At 42.3% G+C, this 23,716-nt stretch overlaps 1 protein-coding gene across 2 annotated transcripts in view; it reads left to right on the top strand.

The window, feature by feature from the left end:
* The window catches only part of TMEM132B (transmembrane protein 132B), a 208,412-nt gene that overhangs the window by 127,649 nt on the left and 57,047 nt on the right, over positions 1-23,716 (top strand). For both annotated transcript variants that reach the window (XM_059485436.1, XM_059485437.1), the window contains one exon: positions 16,191-16,377. In XM_059485436.1, the coding sequence (XP_059341419.1) occupies positions 16,191-16,377 (187 nt within the window). The remainder of the gene's footprint in view (positions 1-16,190; positions 16,378-23,716) is intronic.

The raw sequence follows: 23,716 nt of genomic DNA, 5'->3' as shown, positions 1-23,716 counted from the left end.
CAGAATTTCTCATTTTCAGTGTCTGCAGAAGGAAGGAGCAGCTCAGCAGTGGGGAGGTTCTGCTCCATGTGAGGTTTTTCCTGCTCTCCCTCCCCTCTGCCTGGGTACTGGTTATTTATATATATATATATATATATATACATACACATACATACATACATATATATATATATACACACACACACACATATATATACATACATGTATATATATATATATATAAACACACACATATACATGTATATATAAAATTTATATAATTCATATATTTATATAATATATAATTTTATATCATTTATATATTTATAATATATAAAATATAATTTTATATAATATATATAAAATGTAATGTTATATCATTTATATATTTCTATAAAATATATATATTTACATATATTTATGTAGGGGGATAGCATATAAGAAAATAAAGATAGTGTAGAAAGCAATCTTACCCATAACGAGTTGCAGCTGGGCCAATTATCAAAGATCAGGGGCAGGCCTGACTTTACCAGGCCACAGCTGTACCCAGTGAGAAGAAGATGCCCTAAAAGAGTGGGGTGGTGTTGAGAAGGAATCTGGAGTCAGTTGGTGCTTTGTGAGGAACAGTCAGTGCTCTGAGAGCTGCCCGTGAGAAACATTCAGAAGGTGTGGAACTTTTGTGATAAGGAGACAACAGCGTGGAACCCCTGCTGTAAGGTGACAACATATTTATAGTTACATTTATATTTAAATTCCATATATTTATTTTATTTATATTTCTAGTGTGCAGGTCTCACCCACCTTGGATCCCAGTTTAAAGCTCATTTCCATTTGTTCTGCTGCTCCCTGGGCCTCTTGACTTTATTGTAGCAGAGATGCGCCACCTTTATTTCTGTTTTTCCATGTGATTATATATATATATATATTCTATATAATTTTTTCTATCTATATATTCTATATATATAGAATATGTATATTCTTTATGCGTATATTCTATGGGCATAGAATATTCTATGTTCTATATATAAAGAACATATATATATTCTCTCTATATATGTTCTATGTGCATTCTATATATTCTATGTGCATTATCTCTCTAGGTGCTTTTTTTCCTGATTCTGTGCCCTGGCTAATGTTTGCTTCCCTTCCATTTTAGTACTGTACATTTAATTTAGACATTTTTACAGTAGAAAAGAAAAGGCCATGCTAAAATATATTACTGGTCTAACACCAGTCCTGGTTTGTTTTTCCCCAGAAATGAAGCTGGTCTTTAAATACTGAGTTTATCAACTGAGGTTGAGTATCCAGTTTATTAAAGGTCTTCTACTTAAATAATTACATACTAAATATCCTTACAGTTCATGTTTCCTTATAATTTCAATTTCTTTTTCCCTTTACAGTCTTCAGAAGCATCTTTATTTCAAATAAGTAAAAGCAAATGTCCATTTTTTCTGTTCCAAACACAAACTAGAAGGAAGAGGCACTTTCCCAGCCAGTGCCTGTTTTTAGGACAGTTTAGAGAGATCTATATTTCAAACAAAAGGGATCATGGTCTGTATCTCACCTGTGACCTGCACCTGCAAACCAGAGAAAATCAGAGCTGAAAGCGGCTCTAAATGGGTCATACTCCTCCCTCAGCCTGGAGTTTTGCTGCATTGAGAGAGGAGACAAACCAAAACACAGCAGAGAGTTTCTTTCCTTGATTTCTTGATGTGAATTTTGTACCAAAAGCTTTGCTTTGCTCCTGCTTTGCTCTCAGGCTCGGTGGGATTTGACCATGTTATGGTAATTTGAATTATTTGCCAAGTAACTTTCCCAGATTCCTTTATTCTGTAGGTTTGTGGGTAAATAAGATACTCAGAGTTTTCTCACTGCATGGAATCACAGAATGGTTTGGGTTGGAAGGGACCTTAAAGATGATTTTGTTCAACGCCTCCCACTACCCCAGGCTGCTCCAAGCCCCATCCAACCTTGAATTCTGCAACATGGCATAAAGATATTAAAACATATAAAATAAAACATAAAAGCCATGATGAGTTAAAGATAAAAGTGCCACGGGACTGTGTGATTTGTAATGTATGCAGATAAATTTACTCTGGCAAAGCTGTCCTAAATTTTTAATTCATGAGTTTGTTAAAATAGAGAAAGGTAATTATCCTTTTAATTATAACAAAACAGTTTCCTGATTGCCATGGCAATAGTTAAATGTATTTCCTATAAATTTATCATGGTGATTGCAATGACTGTTAGCTTTAAATTATTTTTTCCTTTTCTTTTTAATTATAATGCACATAATTTTTCCCCCCTAATGTTACAGACCAAAAGTGGAGGTAGAGGAAGGAAGCACCCACCTCAGTAACATTGCCAGGGTAACTTGAGCTGCTCAACAACAGGATTTCCAAGAGGAAATCCAGGATACCTCAGCTCTCCTCAAAGTGTTTAGTGTTCAGCCAGGATGGTATTAATGATATTAATTTCAGGGAAATTTGCTCTGAATTGGAGTATTTGATTTTATTGGACTGGAACTGTTGGAATCCTGTCCATGAGCCCATTACACACTGCCATGTGAGCAGGGTGTCAGAGGGTTTAGCTGAACAGGGACTTAATGGAAAGTAGATAAAAATATAAATATTAAAATATATAAAATATAAATATATAAAATATAAATATATAAAATATAAATATATAAAATACAAACTTTATGCACCTGTTCAGAAATGGGAGCAGCACAGGCCCTTCTCTGCTTGCCCTGTTTGGTGCTCACCTCCTGCACCAGGCTCTGGCTGCTTTCTGGGCACCCAGGGATGGGAATGCTTCCATGACCAGAGCCCAGCAATGGCTCTGAAGAGATTCTTTGTGCCTTCATCAAAAGCAAGCTCACTTTGTTAAGCACCCAGGGAATGCAAAAGCAAGGGGGGAAAGTGGTTTTCTTGATGAGATAAACACAGTAGCATTTTCTCATTTTACATAAAATAGCAGCACATGCCTCGTGTTCCAGGGGCTCAGGCTGCAGGATGTGTCACCACTGCCATGTTCCTCTCATTTCCTGTGCATTCATCTCAAAGGTACTGATTCAGCCTCTAATTGGCTTGTTAGACACTTAAAAAATAAAAAAAAGCCCCCAAAATCTGCAACAGAACCCTTGAAAGTTCTGCAGTGAAAGCGGTGCTGTGCTTTGTGTGCTTCAATTTGAATTTGAATCAGGAGAATTCGATGGGAGCTTGAATTTGCAGTGCTCTGAGGGGGAGATGAATAGGTGAGTGAAGGGAGAAAGAGGAGTAAATAAAAAGCTCTAAGTAAAATAAAAGGCTTGTAATAAACCTCAGTTTTGTGCCCCTCTCTGGCAGCAGAACCATCTGTCCTTTTGCTTCAGACACCTTCCCTTTTATCCAACTCCTCTCAGTTTTAAATTAAATTGAAAAACGAGAAGAGTTGTGAGGGATACCTCATTATCTGTATTTTGTTTATGAAAACAACTCCCAGAGCAACTGGATGTTTAGTTTATTGCCTGGTGTCTCTGCAGGGCTGGGTGGGAGGAAAGCCTTTGGGATGCCTTTTGCAGTTTGCTGTTTTAATTAGAGTATGATCATCTCTTGGCTGCTTGCAGATCTCCAAAGCAGCACTGTGGCCTGCTGGGTTATTCACTGGACCTTTGCATGATTGATCCTCTTGCAGCTTTTTCCTGTTGTGGTTCTTTCATTTCAGGGAGCAGATTTGTGATCCTTTCATTCCTGGGAGCACGTTCCCAGTTGGGCTTTGGATGCTCAGTAAATAATGGAATGAGATAATGGTGAAATGGAGGGGAGGAACACACGGGCCTGTTATCCATCATTTCAGTCATAATGAGGATGAGAAAGTGAGATGCTGAAGATAACCAAAATCAGAGAAAGATGGAATGGGCTGGGTTGGAAGGGACCCTAAAAATCACCCAGCTGGGGCAGGGACACCTCCCTAGGCCAGGTTGCTCTGAGGGATTTCCCCACTTTCTCCCAGTACTCATTGGAATCTTTATCAAAGTAGTTAATCACCCGATCTCATTCCCAATTATAACCTGCAGAAGCATTCACATAATTAGCTGTGCTCCTGTAATCCCCTGGAAAAGAAAATATGGGCATGGAGCAGTGGATAAAGTGATGTAGTAAGGAATGACTAATTTATATTTTAAAATGCATTAATTTTAAATTGTGTGTCTAATGTATTTTTTTTTCCCTTAATTTTTAGAAGTCTTTAAGGTCCCTCCCAGGTGAGGGCAGGCTCTGCTGCAGCCAGGGATCTCCAGGTTAGCTGGGAGTGAGCATGGAGGGCTTGCCTGCAGTGACCCCAGTCTGGGCAGGGCTGTGTGCACTGCTTTCTGTTTCCCTTCTGTTTGATCCACTTGCTTGGAGTTTTCCCTGCTTCATGTTACATATTCGAGGTTCATTGCGATGAAATCTGCCTTTATTTGAGCTACAAAGGCTTCTGGTCTTCTTTAGGGAGCTCATTATGAAGAAAAATCTCAGGCAGCAGATGTCAGAGCTCTGGCTGACCCAGGAGCTTGTTATACCTGGTTTAAAAAGAGTAAAAAAGTGGTCACAGCACGAGCTCTCCCTGCTTGGTTTGCGAGGTTCTGGAATTCCCTCCAGCGCAGAGAATGGCGCTGTCCCTTTGGGCATTGGCAGCCTGAGCCCTTTGCTTTCTGTGCCCTCTGCCCAGCGGGAAGGGCAGAACAGAGCTCCTGCAGGAGCCTCCCAGTGAGCCTTCAGTCAATGAATCCTGAGCAAACGTCAACGCCTGATTTCCCCTCTGGGGCTGGAGTGTGGGAACAAGAGCGAGGGAAGCTGAGACACGAATGAATTTCCTTCTTGCAGCCGCGTTATTTGCGGGGCTGTGGGGCTCGTGCTCTCTGCCCCGTGCAGATTGTCTGGGAATCACAAACTGGGAGCCTGCAGGAGGTGCCAGCCCTGCACAGCCCTGCTGGGCACAGTCTCAGGCTCTGGTCGTTCCATCACCCTTTTTATCCTGCTGAAATGCTGCATGCTCAGCCAGGCTCGCTTTAGAGTGCCTTTGGTGCTCAAGAGTTTCCTGTCCACTCCTACAACCAGGCTGCCCTCTGGATTATTTGCTCCCCTCTTAATCTATAATCTACATTGAATAGACAACTTCAAGTTGCTCTGTCCTGGTATTTAGCAAAGAAAAATGATTTTGGAAGCGGAATTCTCCCAGTTCAGAATAAAATTATAAACACGTGGCAGAAGATTAATAAAAGCCCCAGACTGCTGGGTGGATATTCCCATTACTGTGTGCAAGCCAGACAACATCCTCCTCCTCCTCCACTTTCCTGGTTTGATAAATGCCTTGAGCTGATGTAAAAATGTGGAGGTTATTTTTAACCGTGGTAGCAGAGCCATCTGTATTGTATCTGATGAAGTTCTGTGATAGAGCAAATTGATTTATTCTATCTCCTTACAAGTTATACTAAGCTTTATGTTATAAATAAGTTGGTTTGAAGTACATGATGTCATTGAGCTTGAAAGTCTCTAGATAAATTTGTGCTTAAAGGGTTTGTGCCTTCTGTGTGAATTTAAATTGGTGCAGATTGTTAAATCTCTTTTCTCTCTCTGTCTTGTGGACTGCAAACTCTCTGGGGTCATGACTGTGTCTGTAGCCGTGTTTGTATGAAATACACAGGGGCCCAAACAAGGCTGGTGCTCTTTTACATTACAGAGATAAAAACAAGAGCAATCAAAAAGCCAGAGCCGTGCATTGCATGGCAGGATTGCACGGAGCATTGCAAGGAGCTGGGTGCCCAAATCCTGCCCTTTGTTGGGATAAAAGAGACGGAATTAATGAGGGGCTCATTTCACTTGGAGCAGGGCTGAGCCTCGTGCTGTGGTCAGTGTGAACTGAGCAGGATTTGAGGTTTGTGGTTCAGTTCCAGGACAGACCCTGCACTTCTCCCCTTTGCCTTGCTCCGAGGGCACTGGGGCTGCAGCTGAGAGAGGGGAATGAATCAAATCCTGGGAAGAATACACTAAATCCTCTCTTCGTTATCTGCTTACAGAACCGGCAAAAATAAGGCAGAACTTCAGAAAGAGAAGGACTGAAATCCTGTCCCTGTGTTTAAGGGTAGCTTTGGAAAGACCAATACTGAAAATGAGATGATGCCTGATGAGAGCCACGAACAGTGCAGATTTTGGTGTAATTAACAAGAAAATGAGCAATGCTCTAATTGAGATCTGAGATTAGGAGTTAAAAGCTCAGTATCCTCTATTCCTTACTGTCAGATAGGAATTTACGTGGCATATGTGTAACAAGCCATTGCATTTTAAAAATGGAGCCATAAAAAAGTTGCTGTAATTTAAAAGCAGCCAATTTACCAGGAGTACAGTTTGCAGCTCTGTCACTTGCTAATCAGTCTGTTAAACATAATAGCCATTCTTGTCTGCAGGCAGTTAATCATGTTGTGAATGCACTTATCAGCACATATTAGAAATACAATACAAGACTTTCCAGCAGAGGGATGGATGCAATTACTGCAATCAGTATACATTTAGCTACGCTCTTCTGTTTCTTCTTTCATTCCCTTTTTTCTCTTTTTTAAAATAGTCCAGCAGTGACAGATTTCCCTCTTATAAAAATATGAAATACACACTTGAAAGTGTTGTTAAACAGCACAGAGGTGCAGGAGGGTGACCTGTCCCACTGCTGGACCCAGCAGTGCTGGAAGCTTTGAGTGTTGTGGTGATGCTTTCCAAAGCCTTTGAGCATCTCCCCTGATGTGCTGGGACGTGGCTGTGGTGGCATTCATTGGTGGTGGGGAGCTGAAGTTGCTGCATTTGAATGGGACTAAAGGAGCTCAGCATATGGATGAACTCTCTTTTTTTATTTTTTTTTTTTACATTTTTTTTCTGTGCTTCTCTACGTCTAAATGGATAGAGATGAGGGATCTCAAAGTTTTTGAAAGGCAATATTGAAAAAGCATGAAAGCTAATTGCTTCCAGCATGACTACCCAGCAGCCAGGGGTGTAAATACAGCTGGCCAAAGAATGCCAGGCCTCGACAAAATCTCAGGATTTCAGCTGAGCAATTTTCCAGGGCTGAGCACGTTCTTGTATGGGGAGGAAGGGAAGGGATGATGAAATCCTGAAGAGACTCAGAAAAGAGAGGAATAGCAGGAGAATGATTTTGTGCATTCTCCTTCACATTAACCCGTGATGTTGGGGATATTTTCCGTAGTTAACATGAATTGCAGCACTTACAGGAGCCTGCCTTCTTTTTCTAGAAACCCTTTCATCTGTCTCTTTGTGCTTTGTGACAGCTGGTATTTTTGCTTGGGTGCAATTTTTGATAGTAGCAAGGAAAATGAAAAAGCAGAGCCGTGCCCAGATTGTGGGACTGTCACAGTGGGTGCAAAGGGAGTCAATGGAACACCCCATCCAGCACTGCAGCATTTCTGTCACTGGGATTTTGGGTCGTTTTGCCACTTTGGGTCATTGCTGACTCCCTGAGAACAGGAGGGATGGAATGTCCTTGGTGTGATGTGCAGGTGTCTGCTCAGCTTGGACACTCAGCCCACCCCATCTCAGGTTGTTGAAGGCTTCATTGCTGAGGAAATTCCTTTAAATGAAGTTTTGGGACCGTGTTTTGGCTTTTACCATACAGTGGGTGGGACAGGCTGGGCGGAACACCATTTCTCCCTCTTCTTTTCTAATTATTCCTTGTCAGAGGCTGAGTGAATTCACCTCCCTTGTTCCTCACTTGTGCCTGCGCTCACTGCTCAGGTGTGCCCTTGAGCGATGTCCCAGCAGCTCCCCTTGAGCTGTCAGTGTTGGGGAGTTGTTGTCTTGGGAGTGTGCCAAGGTCCTGGCTGCCCTTTGGAAAGGTGACCTGGAGATGTTGTGGGGTGCCTGTGGTGCTGACCTTACTTTAGTGCCGTTAAAAAATAATTGTGGGATGATTTTTACAAGGAGAAAGATTAAATCCACCCCTCTGTGGTTCGTTATTTGGAATTATCTTTGCATGTCTAGGAAAATTTGGATTCATTTTTAGGACAGAAATGATCTTTTAATAGGGTGACTTACATGGGAGCTCTTTGCTTATCTCTTGCTTTTAGCTCTGGTCTAAGATCAGGACTTTGAGCTCAAACAGCAAAGGGTGGAGGTTCAGAGCCTTGCTGCAGATGGCTCTTTCTGTTCATACGCTGAATGCAGACCCTGAGCCGCCCTCTGTTTGCTCAGCTGGATAAATTAATCTTGTTTATTAATTAAAACACGGGAAACTGATGTTTCTGTGCCAGTTTCACTTTCATGTTTTTACTGTCTGTTCACTGGGTACCAACAGTGAGTGGAAGAGCTGAACTCTTGTGTAAAGCATAATTATCAGCCTTTAAAATAAACCAATTTTGTGCCCACCATGTGTCTGTCAGGGAGTGGGGAGAGAGGAGGTCCCGTTTTGTTGATGTTCATGTGCTGCCCTGCTCCCTGCCCTCTCTGCTTTGAGGATATTGCCATGGACATTTATTTCTCAGCCACCCTGCACGTTTCCTCTCCATCCAAGAGCACTGCATTCAAGGAGAGCCAGGTCTAGTTCATTAGGTGCTTAAACTTGTTTGGAGGGAATGTAGGAGGAATAAAATAATTCTTACCATGTCCCTATTTTGATTTTTTTCTTGAATTATTTAATGCAGGTGGCATCACAGCAGACCTATGAGTTCTGTGCAGCCTTAGCAAGCTGTAGAGAGAAAAACATGGACTGGTTTTAAATTTCCCTTTGGTATTCTGTTATTTAGTAATTTACACAGTCTGGCCATTGAACAAAGGATTAAATTCCAAGTTTTTAATTTTTTCAATTAAATGTTGACTGAAACTTTTTGGATGCTTGTGGGGAGAGCCCCGTTTGTCTGTCCTGCATCCTGCAGCAGTTCAGGGGTGCTCCTGTCACAGGCTCCTGGCTCCCTCCTGCTTCCATTCAGGAACTCCCTGCCTGGGGAATTTCCATCTCCAGAGCCCCTCTGGCTGATTTTCTCCCCAGGGAGATTCAGCTGTCAGCCTCAGTTGTAATTCTGAGATCAAAACAGCAACTGGGTACCAAGGAGCTTCCTCCTGCCTCTAGGAGGGATTTTCTTTCCCAATGGGGTTGGTGCACACAGAAAGGTCTGATCACCAGATGCTAATATCACATTAAAATAGTTTAAATAGTGTTAAAATGGCAAGGGGTCTTGCTGGAGGGGCGAGCTGAGCTGTTAGGGTGGATCCAGGTCACTTCCCAGCAGAGATCAGACCTGGGGGAAGGTGAGGAATTGTGAATATTGGTCAATACAAAACTCCAGAGCCTCATGAGTGTGCACGTTCAGGAGAATCACTGCTCCTGAGGCTCACGGGGCATCTGGGAGAGGCACAGATAAATCAAACTGCGCCTGCCTCCCGTTTCAGATCTGGCTGGGGAAGGCAAGGCTCTGATGAAGCTGAGCTCAGCTGCTGCTGCTGAGGAGGAGCTGGGTTCAGAGGAAATTCAGGTTTGTGCCTGTGTGCTGGCAATGTGCACAGCCCAGTGCCACCAGGGATTCCCTAAATAGGAATATTTCCTGTCTCATGGAGCCTCTGGGTGCCCCTGTCCCTCCCCTGGGTTTTCCCTGAAATGTTTTCAGCTTGGCTGAAGTTCCCCATGCCTTGGGTTCACTCTGGTTCTTGTAAAGGCCTTTGGAGAATTTGCAGAGATCTCTGTGTGTGAGTTCCTGCTCTGCAAAGAGCTTCTTGTGCCACTGAATTTATTAGCTTTAATTTCAGTCCCTGGTTATTTAAAAATTCATCTCTGTATTTTGATGTATTTAGCTGCTTTCACAGCAATGTTGAAAATAGACCATGTGATTATGGCATGTAAAAATGTAAGGATTTCTCAATAGTTGAAGAAAAATTACAAGCACCATTTGGGGCTGTTGATATTTATTAACTGGATAGGTTCCAGCATGAGTCTTTCATCACAAAATCATTCTTATTTTTTAAACAACAATAGCTCCCTCTATATTTGCCTGGCCCCAGTTTCTCACTGGATGTGTTTGTTGTTTCCCAACAAGACTTCCTCCTGACAGAGAATCTTTATTTTAAGAAATACACAACACAGCAATAAAGAAGTTCTAAATAGTAGTCAGGAAAATATCCCAGTGCAATCAAAATGCTTTTTTAAGCCCCAAAAGATTGCATGCTGTTCCAAAAGGGGGGAGTAATGACAAAGGTACAAATGGGCTCGCAGTGCCCAGCAAGTGGAGCTCACCAATTACCCCAAACCAAGTTCTCTCCTAAAAGTTGTTTTGTTAAAGGTTGACTTAAAGAGTATCTAAGGGCTCTTTTAGCAGAAGCATTTCTGTGCACTGTCACAAGGGTGCAAGCAAATAAAAATAATTGAAGCAATTGTCTCAGTTGTCTCCAGGGTTGTCATGATGATGTTGATAAAATCAAATAAAGTGGAAGTTATTGCACATTGTTAGTGAGCAGCACAGTTGTGAATTGGCAGTGGAGAAGCTGAAGAGCTTAAAAGGTTTGCTCATTATCTAGATTTATTGTTTTCAGTTGTGGAAAGATGTTGGCTAAGCAAAATAACATCATAATACCTGGTCTTGGTGGTGTGTTTTGAACAAAAATATTTTCTTGTTGTTTTTGTGGCTTTTACTGGATTATTAAAACATGCTGTGTCAATCCATACACTCTTAATGGATTTAGCAGCTTGGGTTTATCCTCTGTAGCCATTTTCTCTGCCTGTACCTCTGTGGAGAGCATGAATTTTTATGGCAGTGAAAGACAACCGAGATCAGGCACCCCTAAAAACGTTTGGGAAAACGTGGACAGCAAAGCAAGTTCTGTGTTAGACAGCAGCTCTGTGTCCTTCCAGCCTCTCCAGAACTCTTCATGCTGGGAGGGAAGGTTTAGGCTTTGGCATCCTTTATCAATCAGGGCTGTGTGCCAGCCCAGGGTTTGGGGTGCTGTGTCTGGGGGGACTCACCCAGGTTTTGGGGGTGCCCCGGGCAGAATGCTGTAATGTGCAAATCTTCATCATTCACAAGCTGCATGCTGCCCTTGCCTTCATTTCCTCATCTCAAACTGCTCAGATCTGCATTTCCTCAGGGGCAGAGGGTCAGGACTTTGTCTGGAGGTGTTTCTGAGAGCTCCCTTCACTTGGCTTCAATGAGGGTCTTGAGCACCTCCAAAAGGCTCCTCTTGTGTTGGCTCTTCAGTAAAACACCCTTACAGAATTAATCCTCTTGACATAGAGGAGTGAGACCTTTTCCACTCAAGTATTTGATAAACTAATGTACCTTGGTAATGTGAGGTCACTGAATTCTTATTGGATTTGGTTACAGTTTGTCAGAGTAAGAATTGGCCATTATCAACCTGGAAAAGACTCTCAAGCAACATGATAACCTCACATTTATTATTTTCCAATTTTCCCAATACCTCATGTCTGCTCCATTTTTGAGGGTGTTGTTTACACTGCTGTGCCTCTCATAAACAAATTGCCATTTACTGAAAGCATTATTTTATGAGTGAATGGAACTTGTGATTTCCTGTAATAGCCAAGTGCAGCAACAGAAGGCTGTGACTTTTATCAGCTCAGTTGTTGCTGACCCATGAGTGGAGCCAGCAGAGCCTTGGTGTGGCACTGCAGAGTGCCCAGAAATGCCCCCCTGCATCTCATTCCCTGCCCAAACACACAGGGCAGCCCCTAAAGCTTGGCTAGCAATGCTAATCTTTCCTAGTAGTGAATAATTTTGTTTATTTAAGGTAAATACAAACCAGTTGTGCTGTTGCTGCCACATTAATATCAGTCAGAGTGTCATTACATTAACTCAATAATTCTTGTTGGGCTCAGGCAAATTGAATTCATGGTTATTTCAGTGCCAGGTGATTTTGTGGTGCTGATTAAAGAGCCGTGCTGGACCCTCACAGTGATCTGATATTTTATAAAAATAAGCTGCAGCTCCTTTTTGTGGATGTGTCTATGGGGAAAGCTCTGGGACTGAGCAGCACTTTCCTGTCCTTTGTTGGGATAACTCCCCCTTTTATTGGGATAGATAACTTCTTTATTGGGATAAATAACTCCTTTATTGGGATGACTCCTTTATTCTGGAGCTGGTTGGAGCTGAAGTTGGCTTTCTGTGGGATGGATTTTCCCCTCTGTGCTCCAGGTGCAGACTGGGATCCCAACCCAGCTCCCACCTGGCTCTGGGATGGGGACTGGTGTGACAAAGCTTGGCTGGGCTGTAAATGCACCAGACAGGTATGAGGGCAGACAACAGCAGATTGGGCACAAATCCCAAGGATTTGGGCATTTTTCCAGTCCCCAGCAGAGGCAGGATTGTGGAGGTACTCAAATAGGATTATAAATCACCGTTTGAAGAAGAGGACCTACTTACAGGAGTTTGTGAGAGGAAATAAATCCAAAAAGACCCATGGGGTTCTTTTTTTCTCCTCTCACCAGAGAGAAAAATGTGTAATGAATGTCTCATGTCTGAAACACTGGGCTGGATTCATCAAAGGGAGTTAGTAATTACCAAATTGAGAGAATCATGAAGCGCTTTTCTAAATTTGAAAGGCTCATCAAGAATAGATCAGGAGCAGGCAAAATTAATAGTTATGAACTCATTTCCATAGAAATGGACTTATTAGCAAGCATGCCAGCTGCCTAAAATTATAAGGTCTTTTCCTTGTGCTTGCAGGAAATAATCTTTTTTTATAAAAGTAATTTTGACTTTTTATTTTTTATTGCTTCTCTAAACTAGAGTTTGGCAAAATCCTAAACTGGGAGCAAACTTCACTGGACAATAGAAATGTTTAACTAAAAAGAGAGAAAAGATTTGGAAGGGAAAAGTGATTTATAGTCCTTGGATTCCATCAGACTCTCCCCAAGAGTGCAAACTTATTTAAGAGAAAAATGAAATAAGTCTCCCGGAAAAGCTGAGAAATCTTGATAGGATAAAGTTTGGTTTAACAGGATTTAATGGCTGATAACAGCATGAGTTACAGTCCTTGTCTTCTCTGCTGGTGCATTTTCCCTCTGGTGGCATTTTGTCTCCACCAGGCAGATGGACAGTGGCCACCAAGAGCAAAGTTCTGCCCCCAGTTCCAAACCAGACCAAAAATTGAAGGTTTGCCCAGGGTGGAACCCCTGCTTTTAAAAAACCCTTCAGTGGTTATGCTGCACAGCCAGGAGGGAAATTGAAATGCAGGTGTTGGGATGGGAATTTATCAGCTAATGGAGCTGACATAAGTAAATGCTGACATTTGAGGTCTTGATTATGGTTTAATTTATCTCTGGTTTTACTTTAGCAACCCCCATCAATTTCAGCAGAAAAAGGCAGTGGTCTCCCACACGGTATTGCAGAGGATGGTTAATAAATTGCAGGAATTATGAATGTAATACCAGCCTTTCCAGCAGGAAACCTCTGTAGGATAAGAGATGAAGCAGCCAGTAGGTGAGCACTAGTCTGAACATGAGAGAAATTCACTTTTCAGGTTTTATCATGAGTTTGTACCAGCTGTAACCTGGGAAGAGGTTCAGAACAAAGAGGGGGAATTCATCCGTGGGGTGTGCTCGGTGTCCCAGATAGCACAGCACCTGGCATTGCTCCAAGGCTCCAGCTCTAAAGGGGACAAAACCCATCATTTCAGAGACAATCCATTCACCTGCTGGGGAGCAGAGTGCAGAGAGCTGAACCCTGGTTTGCCAAAGCTGTGCACGCAGGGGAGGCTCTGCAGGTGAGAGATGGTTCAAGGCATCTCCTGCAGCAGAAGCCCAAGAGGGAAGTGGAACCTTCTTTAATCAATATTCACGTGTCATGCTGCTTAATTGGCTACCGAGACAAAGCAGGAAACCTCTGACAAACGTTTGGAGTTGTTTTTCCAAGTGGTGCTAAGGATTCTCTTTGGAACCAGGACTGAGACCTAGGAGGGAGGATGGTTTTGTTTGAATTCACCTGCTAATATCTTTGTTTTGATTTGCCTGATAATGTAGCTTTGTTTGAATACACCTGTTAATGCAGCTTTGTTAGAATTCACCTGTTTATGTAGTTTTTTTAAATTTACCTGTTAATGCAGCTTTGTTTGAATTCACCTGCTAATGTAGCTTTGTTTTAATTTGCCTGTTCATGCAGTTTTGTTTTAATTTGCCTGTTAATGTAGTTTTGTTTTAATTTACCTGTTAATGTAGCTTTGTTTTAATTCACCTGCTAATGCAGCTTTGTTTGAATTCAGCTGTTAATGCAGCTTTGTTTGAATTCACCTGCTAATGCAGCTGCATCTGAGGAAGGTTTATGTATAAGATATAAGCCCACTGTTGTGGTTTCTTTCTGGATGTGTGAAAGGAAAACCAGGAAAGGAATAATTGAAGGTGTTGTGGGCTGAACTCAAATGCCAGTCAGTGGGACCCATGGATTGGATTTGTCACTGCAGACTAACCTATTATTTAATTAGTCTGTTTGTACCCAAATCCTCCACTGGTGGTTTTGTTCTCAATTTGAACCACTCCTGGGTGGTTTTGAGAGTGGCAGCTATTGGCCTGAACAGGCTGAAGTGAAATTGCAGACCTAAACAAACCTTGACAGGCCCAATATCTAAATCCATAGTTAGTGGAAAGCTCATATCTGAATTTCAGTTCTGTGTTGTGAGTATATTAATTGTATGCAATTTAGATAAAACAAACTGCTGGGGGTGATACACAGAAAGCAATGCAGTTCAGTTTATGTTTTTAACAGAAATAGTTTAATTACATCCCTATTATTATGTAATAAAATTTATCTTAAAAGGTTTTTGCTGGTTGTCTGCTTGGCCACACAAAAGATGCCTTTACAGCTTCTAGTTGTGCCTGGAGGTGAATATTATCTTCTGTCAGCATGGAAAATATTTATCCTCCAGGCATTGAAGCATATGTTTAGGTTGTTTGTTGTCAGAAAGAAAACACGAAAATCAATAATTCCAGCTCAGAATTTTTTCCCCCTTTACAATTCTCCTTCAGAAACATATGGCAAACCCAGATTCTGCCTCTGTGCATTTGGGGAGAGGAAAAGGATGTTTGGAGTCTCTGTTCTCTGCAGCAGCAGCTGAAACCGTGAGCACAGCTCCTGGAATGGCTGCTTTGGGGAGGGACACACAGACAATGAAGGTGCCACTGGCCTGGCACACAGAAAATTCAGATTTTACCCCAAAACTTGAGCAGTGTTGGTAAGATCGGGCGTTTCTGCAGCAGAAGCAGCAGCTGGCTCTGCAGTCAGAGCCTTTCCATCCTCTCCATGGCTGTCACCTCCACCCCTCACTGTCTGAGTCTGGAACTTGCATTCTTTGTAAATATTTGTGTGTAAACTTTGCATGATTTGTGAAACAACTCAGTTTGTGGGAAGTTTGGATGAGCAAAGGTTGTTTTCTAAGCAGATCCCTGCTGAGGATGCTCTGAGTGCTGCTGGTTAAAGCTTGGTGTCTGTTTGCTTCTCTGTAACACAAAAACAAGCTCTGTTTTTCTAACCTGAGGATTAATTATTAATATTTACATAGCTTTGGACCTGAGGAAAGTGATAAGAGTTGCTGTTGAGAAAGGAAGCAGAAGTAATTCTTAAATTCATTTCTGACTGCTGTGCATTTACTTCCATTTCTTTACTTTTAAACTTTTATTTCCAGATGAGAAATATATGATTGCCATATAATTACCAGTCTGCACCACTGACGAGGAGAATGTTGTCATGAATTCAAAATAGGGATAATCTACCCCTCATTTATTGTCATGTATAATTTCTGCAAATCCATTTTTTCACTGAGATAAAGACCAGTTTGGGTTTGAAAGGCTTTTTTTCCCTCCACAAGAGCTCATTTCTGGTAGAACATGAGGAATGGCCAAGTATTCTGTTGTTTTGCAGCATCAAAATTATAATAATGTTGTATTAAATAATTTAGCAACTTCTGTGCGCTGCCTTTCCAAGGGTTTGTGGCTTATTCTGCAAGTTCATTGTGATTATGGAGAATGAATGCCTGAGTTTAATGGGAAAAATTTCAGGAAACTAAAAGATGAAGTTTCACCTTATTTAGAAAGTTCTGCAATTGTCCATGTGCAGTTTTATTTAGGTTTCTGTCAGTGTCTCAAGTCTGAGACGCCGAATTTAATGTGAATTTAATGGCGAGTAGGAAAGAGAAATGCAAATCCGCTTTGCTATCAACACCCCAGTGACGATGTGGGGAATCTGCCTTGTTTTGCAGAGCAAACGTGACCTCCTACGAGATCCTGCAGATGGATTTTGAGGTTGACAACGGCAGCAGCCTGGCAGGGGCCCAGCAGATCACCTGGCAGGTGGAATACCCGCGGGACGACTCGGTCAGCGAGCTCGTGGTGTCCGAGATCTTCGTCAGCCGCACCATGTTCGTGGGCATCGTGCCCCTTGCCATGGTAAGGACCTGTTCCTTGGTCCCTTTTCTGAGTGTTCTTATGGGAATTGTTTCCCTTGCCATGGTAAGGACCTGCTGCTGATCCCTTTTCTGAGTGCTTTTGTGGGAATTGTTTCTCCTTGCCGTGTTAAGGATGTGTTCTTGGTCCCTTTTCTGAGTGTTGTTATGGGAATTGCTCCCCTTGCCATGGTAAGGACTTGCTCCTGATCCATTTACTGAGTGTTGTTATGGGAATTGTTCTTCTTGCCATGGTAAGGACCTGCTGCTGGTCCCTTTTGAGTGTTTTTGTGGGAAACATTCCCCTTGCCATGGTAAGGACCTGCCCCTGCTCCCTATTTTTATGGGAATCATGCCCCTTGTCATGGTAAGGACCTGTTCTTGATCCCTTTTCTGAGTGTTGTTATGGGAATTGTTCCTCTTGCCATGGTGAGAACCTGCTCCTGATCCATTTTCTGGCTGTTTTTGTGGGAATTGTTCCTCTTGCCATGGTAAGGACCTGCCTCTGATCCTTTTCTAAATGTTCTTATGGGAATTGTTCCTCTTGCCATGGTAGGGACCTGCTCCAGATCCATTTGCTGAGTGTTTTTGTGGGAATTGTTCCCCTTGCCATGATAAGAACCTGCTGCTGATCCCTTTTGCTGAATGTTTTTGTGGGAATTGTTCCTTTTGCCATGGTAAGGACCTGCTGCTGATCCCTATTTTTATGGAAATTGTTCCTCTTGCCATACTAAGAACTAGCTGCTTCTCCTTTTTGCTGAATGTTTTTATGGGAATCATTCCCATTGCCATGGTAAGAAACTCCCCCTGCCCTCTATTTTTATGGGAGTTGTTCCTTTTGCCATGGCAAGAACCTGCCCCTGCTCCCTTTTCTGAATGTTTTAATGGAAATTGTTCCTTTTGCCATGGCAAGAACCTGCCCCTGCTCCCTTTTGCTGAATGTTTTAATGGAAATTGTTCCTTTTGCCATGGCAAGAACCTGCCCCTGCTCCCTTTTGCTGAATGTTTCCGCTGATCCTCGTTAGTATTCCAGGAATGGGAGCCTTTTTATTATGAGCTCCTTCCTATGCACCTGCTGCAAGCGATTTAAATGCAAAAAATCCACTTCAATAATATTTTATTTACCTGATGCGCCGCAATGGCTCCTTTGAAACCATTTGGGCCTTTTGTGAGAATCCTTTGCCGTTTGTGGGTTATTGGGCTGGTGCATGGAAATGGCTCCTGTGTCCTCTGTGCGTGGATGGCACTGCCAGGCTGAGCTCTGAGGTGGCTGCTGTCATTAGTGGGGACATTTTCACTGAAATAAATTAGCTCTGCACGTGTGGGAAGCTTCATTGCTAAACCAAACAACTGGGCTGTTCGCTGCTCTGCTTTCCCCCAAAAGAGCCAAACAGTCCAGTGAGCTGGAAAGTACCAATTTAATAAAAGATTTAATAAAAGGCCTGGTTTGAGTTGCACAGAAAGGATAAAATACCTCCTGAAGGTGGAGGTGTCCAGCAGGTTGAGGTGTATGAGAGCAGGAAGCTTGAAGCTGATGTTTTATTTTAAAAATGCAAATATCTCCTGGTAAAATCAGAGGCACCTTTTCCAGGAGGAGCTTTGAGCTGTGTTTGGCCTGAAGGACTTTTTAATATCAGAGCTTTGCACATGAACAAGGATTTCATGCGGAAATTGGGTGTAAAACCAGAGAAACAGCCAAAGTGAGGATGCTACAGCATTTCCTCAGAAGCACCCACTCTTTTTTACTTGGTTCCTCATGAACATTTGCCCTTCATCCCATATCTGCCAAAGCATTTTCTACTAAAAAAGCTGAAAGGGATGGGATGGGCCTGCTTGCACAGGGGAAATAAATAAATGCTAATTCCTAAAACTGTGCAAATTAACAAATTGGCTTTTCCTTCAGTACTCTGTTATTATTTGGTATTTATGTAGTGTTTTATATTTTTGGAACTCTTTGTAGACGTTAATTAATCAGGCCTGAATAAACTAAGCTTGATGAGAATAGAAAATGAAATGGAAATGAAGTCACTCTAATTTAGTTTTACCTGTTTCTGAATGACTTCTAAGTCCCTTTTTATATTCTTAAAGGTACTTTTAAAGCACTTACTCTTGCAGAACTCTTGCTTATTATCTCTAAAAACTATTTTGGTTAGAAAAGGGGAAGAATTTATACCTTTAAGAACAAGTGACAGCCGGGATGAGTGGCTTTGAAGACTCTAAATGCTGTTTTGTCACCTAAACTCTTGTTTTGTTTAGGCTTTAATTCAGCTAAAAAAGCAGGGATGCACCAAGGGAAATACAGGTTGGGTATTAGGAAGAAGTTTTTTACAGAAAGGGTGATAAAAAATGTGATAAAGTTCACATTGGAGTCCCCATCCCTGGGTGTGTTTAACAAAGCCTGGATGTGGTACTGGGGGCCAGGGGTTGGCTGAGGGGTTGGGGCTGGGTTGGGCTCAGTCTTGAAGGGCTCTTCCAAGCCAGTGATTCTGTGAGTTCTGTGAATTCTGGTCATTCTGTGAATTCATTGAATTGACTCTCCCAACACTTGGTGCCCAAATGAACACGTGGAACTCACACCCCCCCAGTAAGGGTGATCCATTCCCCTCAGACACAGCAGAAGAACAGGTCAGGGTGAGGAAAGCACAGCCAGAGCTCTTTTTGGTGCCTCTGTTATGCTGCTGAATATCAGGGGAAAATCTGTTATTCTGTCTTCTGCTGTTAATTCCCATTGCTGACTGCAAACACAGCAGGTGATTATTTTATAATGTTTATGGCATTGATATAGGCTGGGAGCTGTGAGTCTGGTTGGTGTCTGATGCAGCAGAAGGTGTGTTTTAGCATCCAGAAGGTCCAGCAGAACATTCTAAACTTGGATCTAAACTAGACAGCTTGATTTATCTTAATATAAAAATGTGATATAATAATCCCGCAAAGTGGAAGTGCATGTCCTGCTAATTACAGAAACTGATAGCACAGATAAATCTGCTCTGTCCAGCGATGATATAATCCTGTAATTCTCGGTTATTGCTCTTGATCTAAGCAGACATCATCTGCAATTGCCATAGCTGTGGAAAGCTGGTGGCAGCAAGGTCGTCAGTGGAGTCTGGCACTCCTGGGATGCAGAAACAAACACTGCCCCAGCCTTCAGTCTGTCACCAACACCTGGGATTCGGTTAATCTGTTACCTAACTAACAGTTGGCAAAAACATAAAGAAAAAGAGAAAAAAATTAAAATCCAGGTCTTTTAGAGAGTTTCTAGGCAACCAGGACTTAGTTAAAGTAAAGAATTAGACATTGAAGAGATGTATCTTAACTGGTTTATGTAAGCAGGCTCCAGCTGGGGCTGAAGGCTTGAGGAACAAAGGATTTATTAATAGAAAAATACCTGGCATTGTGTCCTTATCGGGGGAAAGGACGGCTTGGTCTGTGGCTGGCAGCCCTGCTCTCCCAGAGTCCATGCTGAAATCCTGTCTGTGCAGGAGTGGAGCTGTGAGTCCCAGGCTGGCACTGCTCCAAAGCAGTTTTCAGTGCTTCAGAATCAATATTTCCCCAGGGCTCTGTGCCCCTCAGCCTCGGACATTTCTGTTTTTTACAAGTGTCTGAACAATGTTTTCAGGAAGTTTGTTTCCTCCCCAAAATGGGAGCTGTTGGTGAAATAAATGTTTCCTGAGGTTGAGTCCCTTACACACATGGCTGTGCCTGCTCTGCTGAGGTTCCCTTCAATGGGAGCCTGGAGAATTGCATTTCTGGTTGCTGCCAGACAAGAACACCCAGGAAAATCGTCCTTAAAGTGCCCATTTCTGTGATTCAGGCTGAAATGGGATTGCTGAAGGCAACACTTGGCTGATTTGTTTGAGAAAAAACCTTTTTATTTATTTCATTTTTTATTTTAAATATTTTAAAATAGCTTAAATATATTTATTTTAAATAATTTAAAATTTTATTTATTATATTTTAGTTTTTATATATTATTTTTTACTTAAGAATTTATTTTTCCTACAAAAATCAGGGTTTGCTAATGGAATTTCTATTCAGACAGCAGTTAAAGGAGCACACTCAGTCCAAGGTGGAAGGTGACCCAGGCTTAGAAAGCAGCACCTCAAACTAAACCAGAAAATGTCACTCTTGAGCAGCTTTTCCTTTGCGTGCTCTGGGTTTGGGTGTAAAAACCAAACCCACTTCATTCTCAAGTATAAAAAAGCCAGGATCAGTCATTTCTAGCAAACCCAGATGATTTATGTATCTCTCAGAAGTTGGTTAAATGCATTTATGTGCAAAATTGTCCCCTATGTGTTTATCCCTTGCACTTAATGCATATTTCTTACTTGAAATCACTTTGACCTTTGGCTTTGCAGTTCTTTTGTAACAGTGCCTTTGTGGTGTACTCTGCATGCAAAGGAACCTGCCCAGAATGGGATTTTGTCCTTCCCAACATTCACTGATTTATTAAAAAAATTAAATATAAATTCAGTCCAGAGTGGATCTTCGTCCCAGAAATATCAGGGATTATCAACATTGTTTTAAAATCAAACTGGAATCTGTGGCTCCCAGATCACAGATTTCAGTGTGAATTTTAACACTGAGTAATGGCAGCAGGATTGAAGCCTTGAGCTTTCCTCAAGTCCCACATTGGAAGGATTGATTTTATACTCCAAGCAAATTAACTACTGTGGAGAGAGTACAGAATAGGAAAAAAGAGATTCTTCTTTTGTATTACTTTATTTCCCATGCCCATAGCAAGTGTTTTATGTCTCTGCAGCAGAGATAAGATCTTGTGCAATTATTGCCATCTCCAAATTAATTGTCATAGAGAATTAAATGGTTTTGTTTTGCCAGGCTGCTCCTAAAACCACAGGGTGAATTTTATGGAGAAAGATGAAAATTTAAAAAAGATTTCTTGGAACACATCAACCAAAAAACTGAAGGTGTATTGAGTTTGATCGGGGGAAGGCTTTGAAACCCTGAGAGGGGATTTGTGGGAGCAGATGTGAGGAATGTCCTCATGGGCTGGGACTGGGCAAGGCCAGAATTATCCCCCTGGACCTGCTGCCCACACTGCTCTGGGTGCAGCCCAGCACAGACACAACAATGTACAAATATTCTATTTTGGGAGAAAAAAACCACCTTTTTATTTCTTTTTTTCTTTTTTTTCTTTTTTTTTTTTTTTTTCTGAACTAAAAATGTCCCATTCTGAATATGGCAGATAGGAACATTTTGGTCATGTCAGCATTCTTCCTCAGTGAGTTAGAATTCTTCCAAAAATGAAATTCCAGACAAATCTCTTCAATTTCATCAAGTGTTTCATTTTTAACTGAACTGTGTTTTCCAAAGGATATCACAAATTTTTTCCTCTTTCACTCTAATTCTGGGCATCTGAAGTAGGTTTTGGAATGGCTCAATGTGAACCATTATCCCTTTTTTCCTCTGCTCAGTTAAACATCCTCTACCATTTAATTCTGAGAGCGAAAAAGAAAGAAACTAAAGGAAAATTTCCTATTGGTGGGACAAAAATAATGGCATTTTGAGTGTTTCCATGAAAGCAATGTGACATGACAAATTTTAAGAAGCTCTGTGAATACTATTAATATTTATGATGCACTCAAGAAAACAGCTATTGTGTGCCACATCCATCAAAGATAAGAACTGTATTCTGCTGTGTTGGGTGATAAACATTGAATGACAATAGCTGGAGATTATGTGAGGTTTTCATCCTTGTGTTGAGTAAAGCACCATGTTATTCCACTGAGAACCAACAATTTGCTTTCATGAAATTTGATACACTTGCTGATACTCCTTACAATCAGAGTCCAAAATATTAATGAACATGCAGAGAGGGCTGATGCCAAATGCTGCAGATCCTTTGGGACCCAGGCAGCATTTCCCACCAATCCACCTCTTGGAAGTCACTCTGGATCCCAGATCACAGAGCTTTGCCCAATGTTGTCACTTGGGTGAGTGCAGGGGATTGCAGCATGGCAGGCTGGCTCCTGTCCCATGTTTGTCCTCAGAGCATTCCCCACACAGGGATGGATTGTCTGTGCCATGGAACCCTGTGCTGGTCCCACAAACCATCCCCTAAATGTGGCTGGGGTCTCCTAAGCCTGGCCTTGCTGTAAAATGCAGGTTTGGAGCTGATTTATGATCACTGGGGACAGACAAAAGGGATTTTCCTTTGCTTGCTCTGGGGTTGGGTGTAAAAACCAAACCCACTTCATTCTCAAGTATAAAAAAGCCAGGATCAGTCATTTCTAGCAAACCCAGATGATTTATGTATCTCTCAGAAGTTGGTTAAATGCATTTATGTGCAAAATTGTCCCCTATGTGTTTATCCCTTGCACTGAATGCATATTTCTTACTTGCAATCACATTGACCTTTGGCTTTGCAGTTCCTTTGTAACAGTGCCTTTGTGGTGTACTCTGCATGCAAAGGAACCTGCCCAGAATGGGATTTTCTCCTCCTCCTCCTGCTCCCAGCACATTTTGCTGTCCCTGCTTCCACGCAGAGCTGTGGCTGCTCCAGGGATGGATCCCCTGGCACAGGCCCTGCTCTGCTCCTCTCCTTCCTGGGGATGAGACTGTGGTCCCTCAGCTCTGCCCCTCACAGGCCTGTTTGGGATCGAGTGATGGGGATCTGGAGCAGCTTTGGGCAGCTTTTGGCGTTTCTAACCAAAGCTGGGTGTGGAAGAGGTGATGTGCTGCCCACACAGCAAGGGTAGGAGGACAGCAGCCATCCCTGCACCAGAATGAGCTCAGGGCTCTCTGATCCATGTGGACACTTAATATTCTTAGAAATTCCTCTCCAGGGTGCTCAGGCACTGAATTCTTGTTAGAAGTAAGAGTTTCCAATAAGAAATGTGCAGAGAAAATGCTCAGAGGTGGCTTCTGCTGAGCTGGGACACCTCTGGTCCATTAGATTGGTTTCCTTTAATGACAGATTTTCTGATGGGAGCTCAGGCTCAGGGGTTCCTGGAGAGGATCGGGGGTGGTGGGAGCTCCTGCAGGGCAGAGTGAGGGCACAGGGACCCTCCTGAGGGGGTGATGGTCAGAGGGATGAGCTGAGCCTGCCTCAGGGGCTCCGAGCACCACCAGGACCCTCCACTCTGCTGCAAAGCTTCCCCTTTGTCTGCCTTAAAAAACTCTTCATGTTCCTTAACAATTCCCCAATGATCTGGCTCATCTATAAGTTTTTCCAGCGTGCTCACTCCGGTTTCATTTCCAATTAGCATTCTAGGCTTGATTCACAGCTGATTGGGCAGTAATTTGAACCCAAGCCCTCAGCAAAAGGGCATCATTTGTAAAACAGAGAAGAAATCTTGGAGATACTGAAATTACTGTTAATTAAA

Source organism: Ammospiza nelsoni, chromosome 18 (genome assembly GCF_027579445.1).
Source record: "Ammospiza nelsoni isolate bAmmNel1 chromosome 18, bAmmNel1.pri, whole genome shotgun sequence".
NCBI classification, from domain to species: Eukaryota; Metazoa; Chordata; class Aves; order Passeriformes; family Passerellidae; genus Ammospiza; species Ammospiza nelsoni.
The sequence above is the reverse complement of the archived record's forward strand: the minus strand, read 5'-3'. Positions and strand labels throughout refer to the sequence as shown.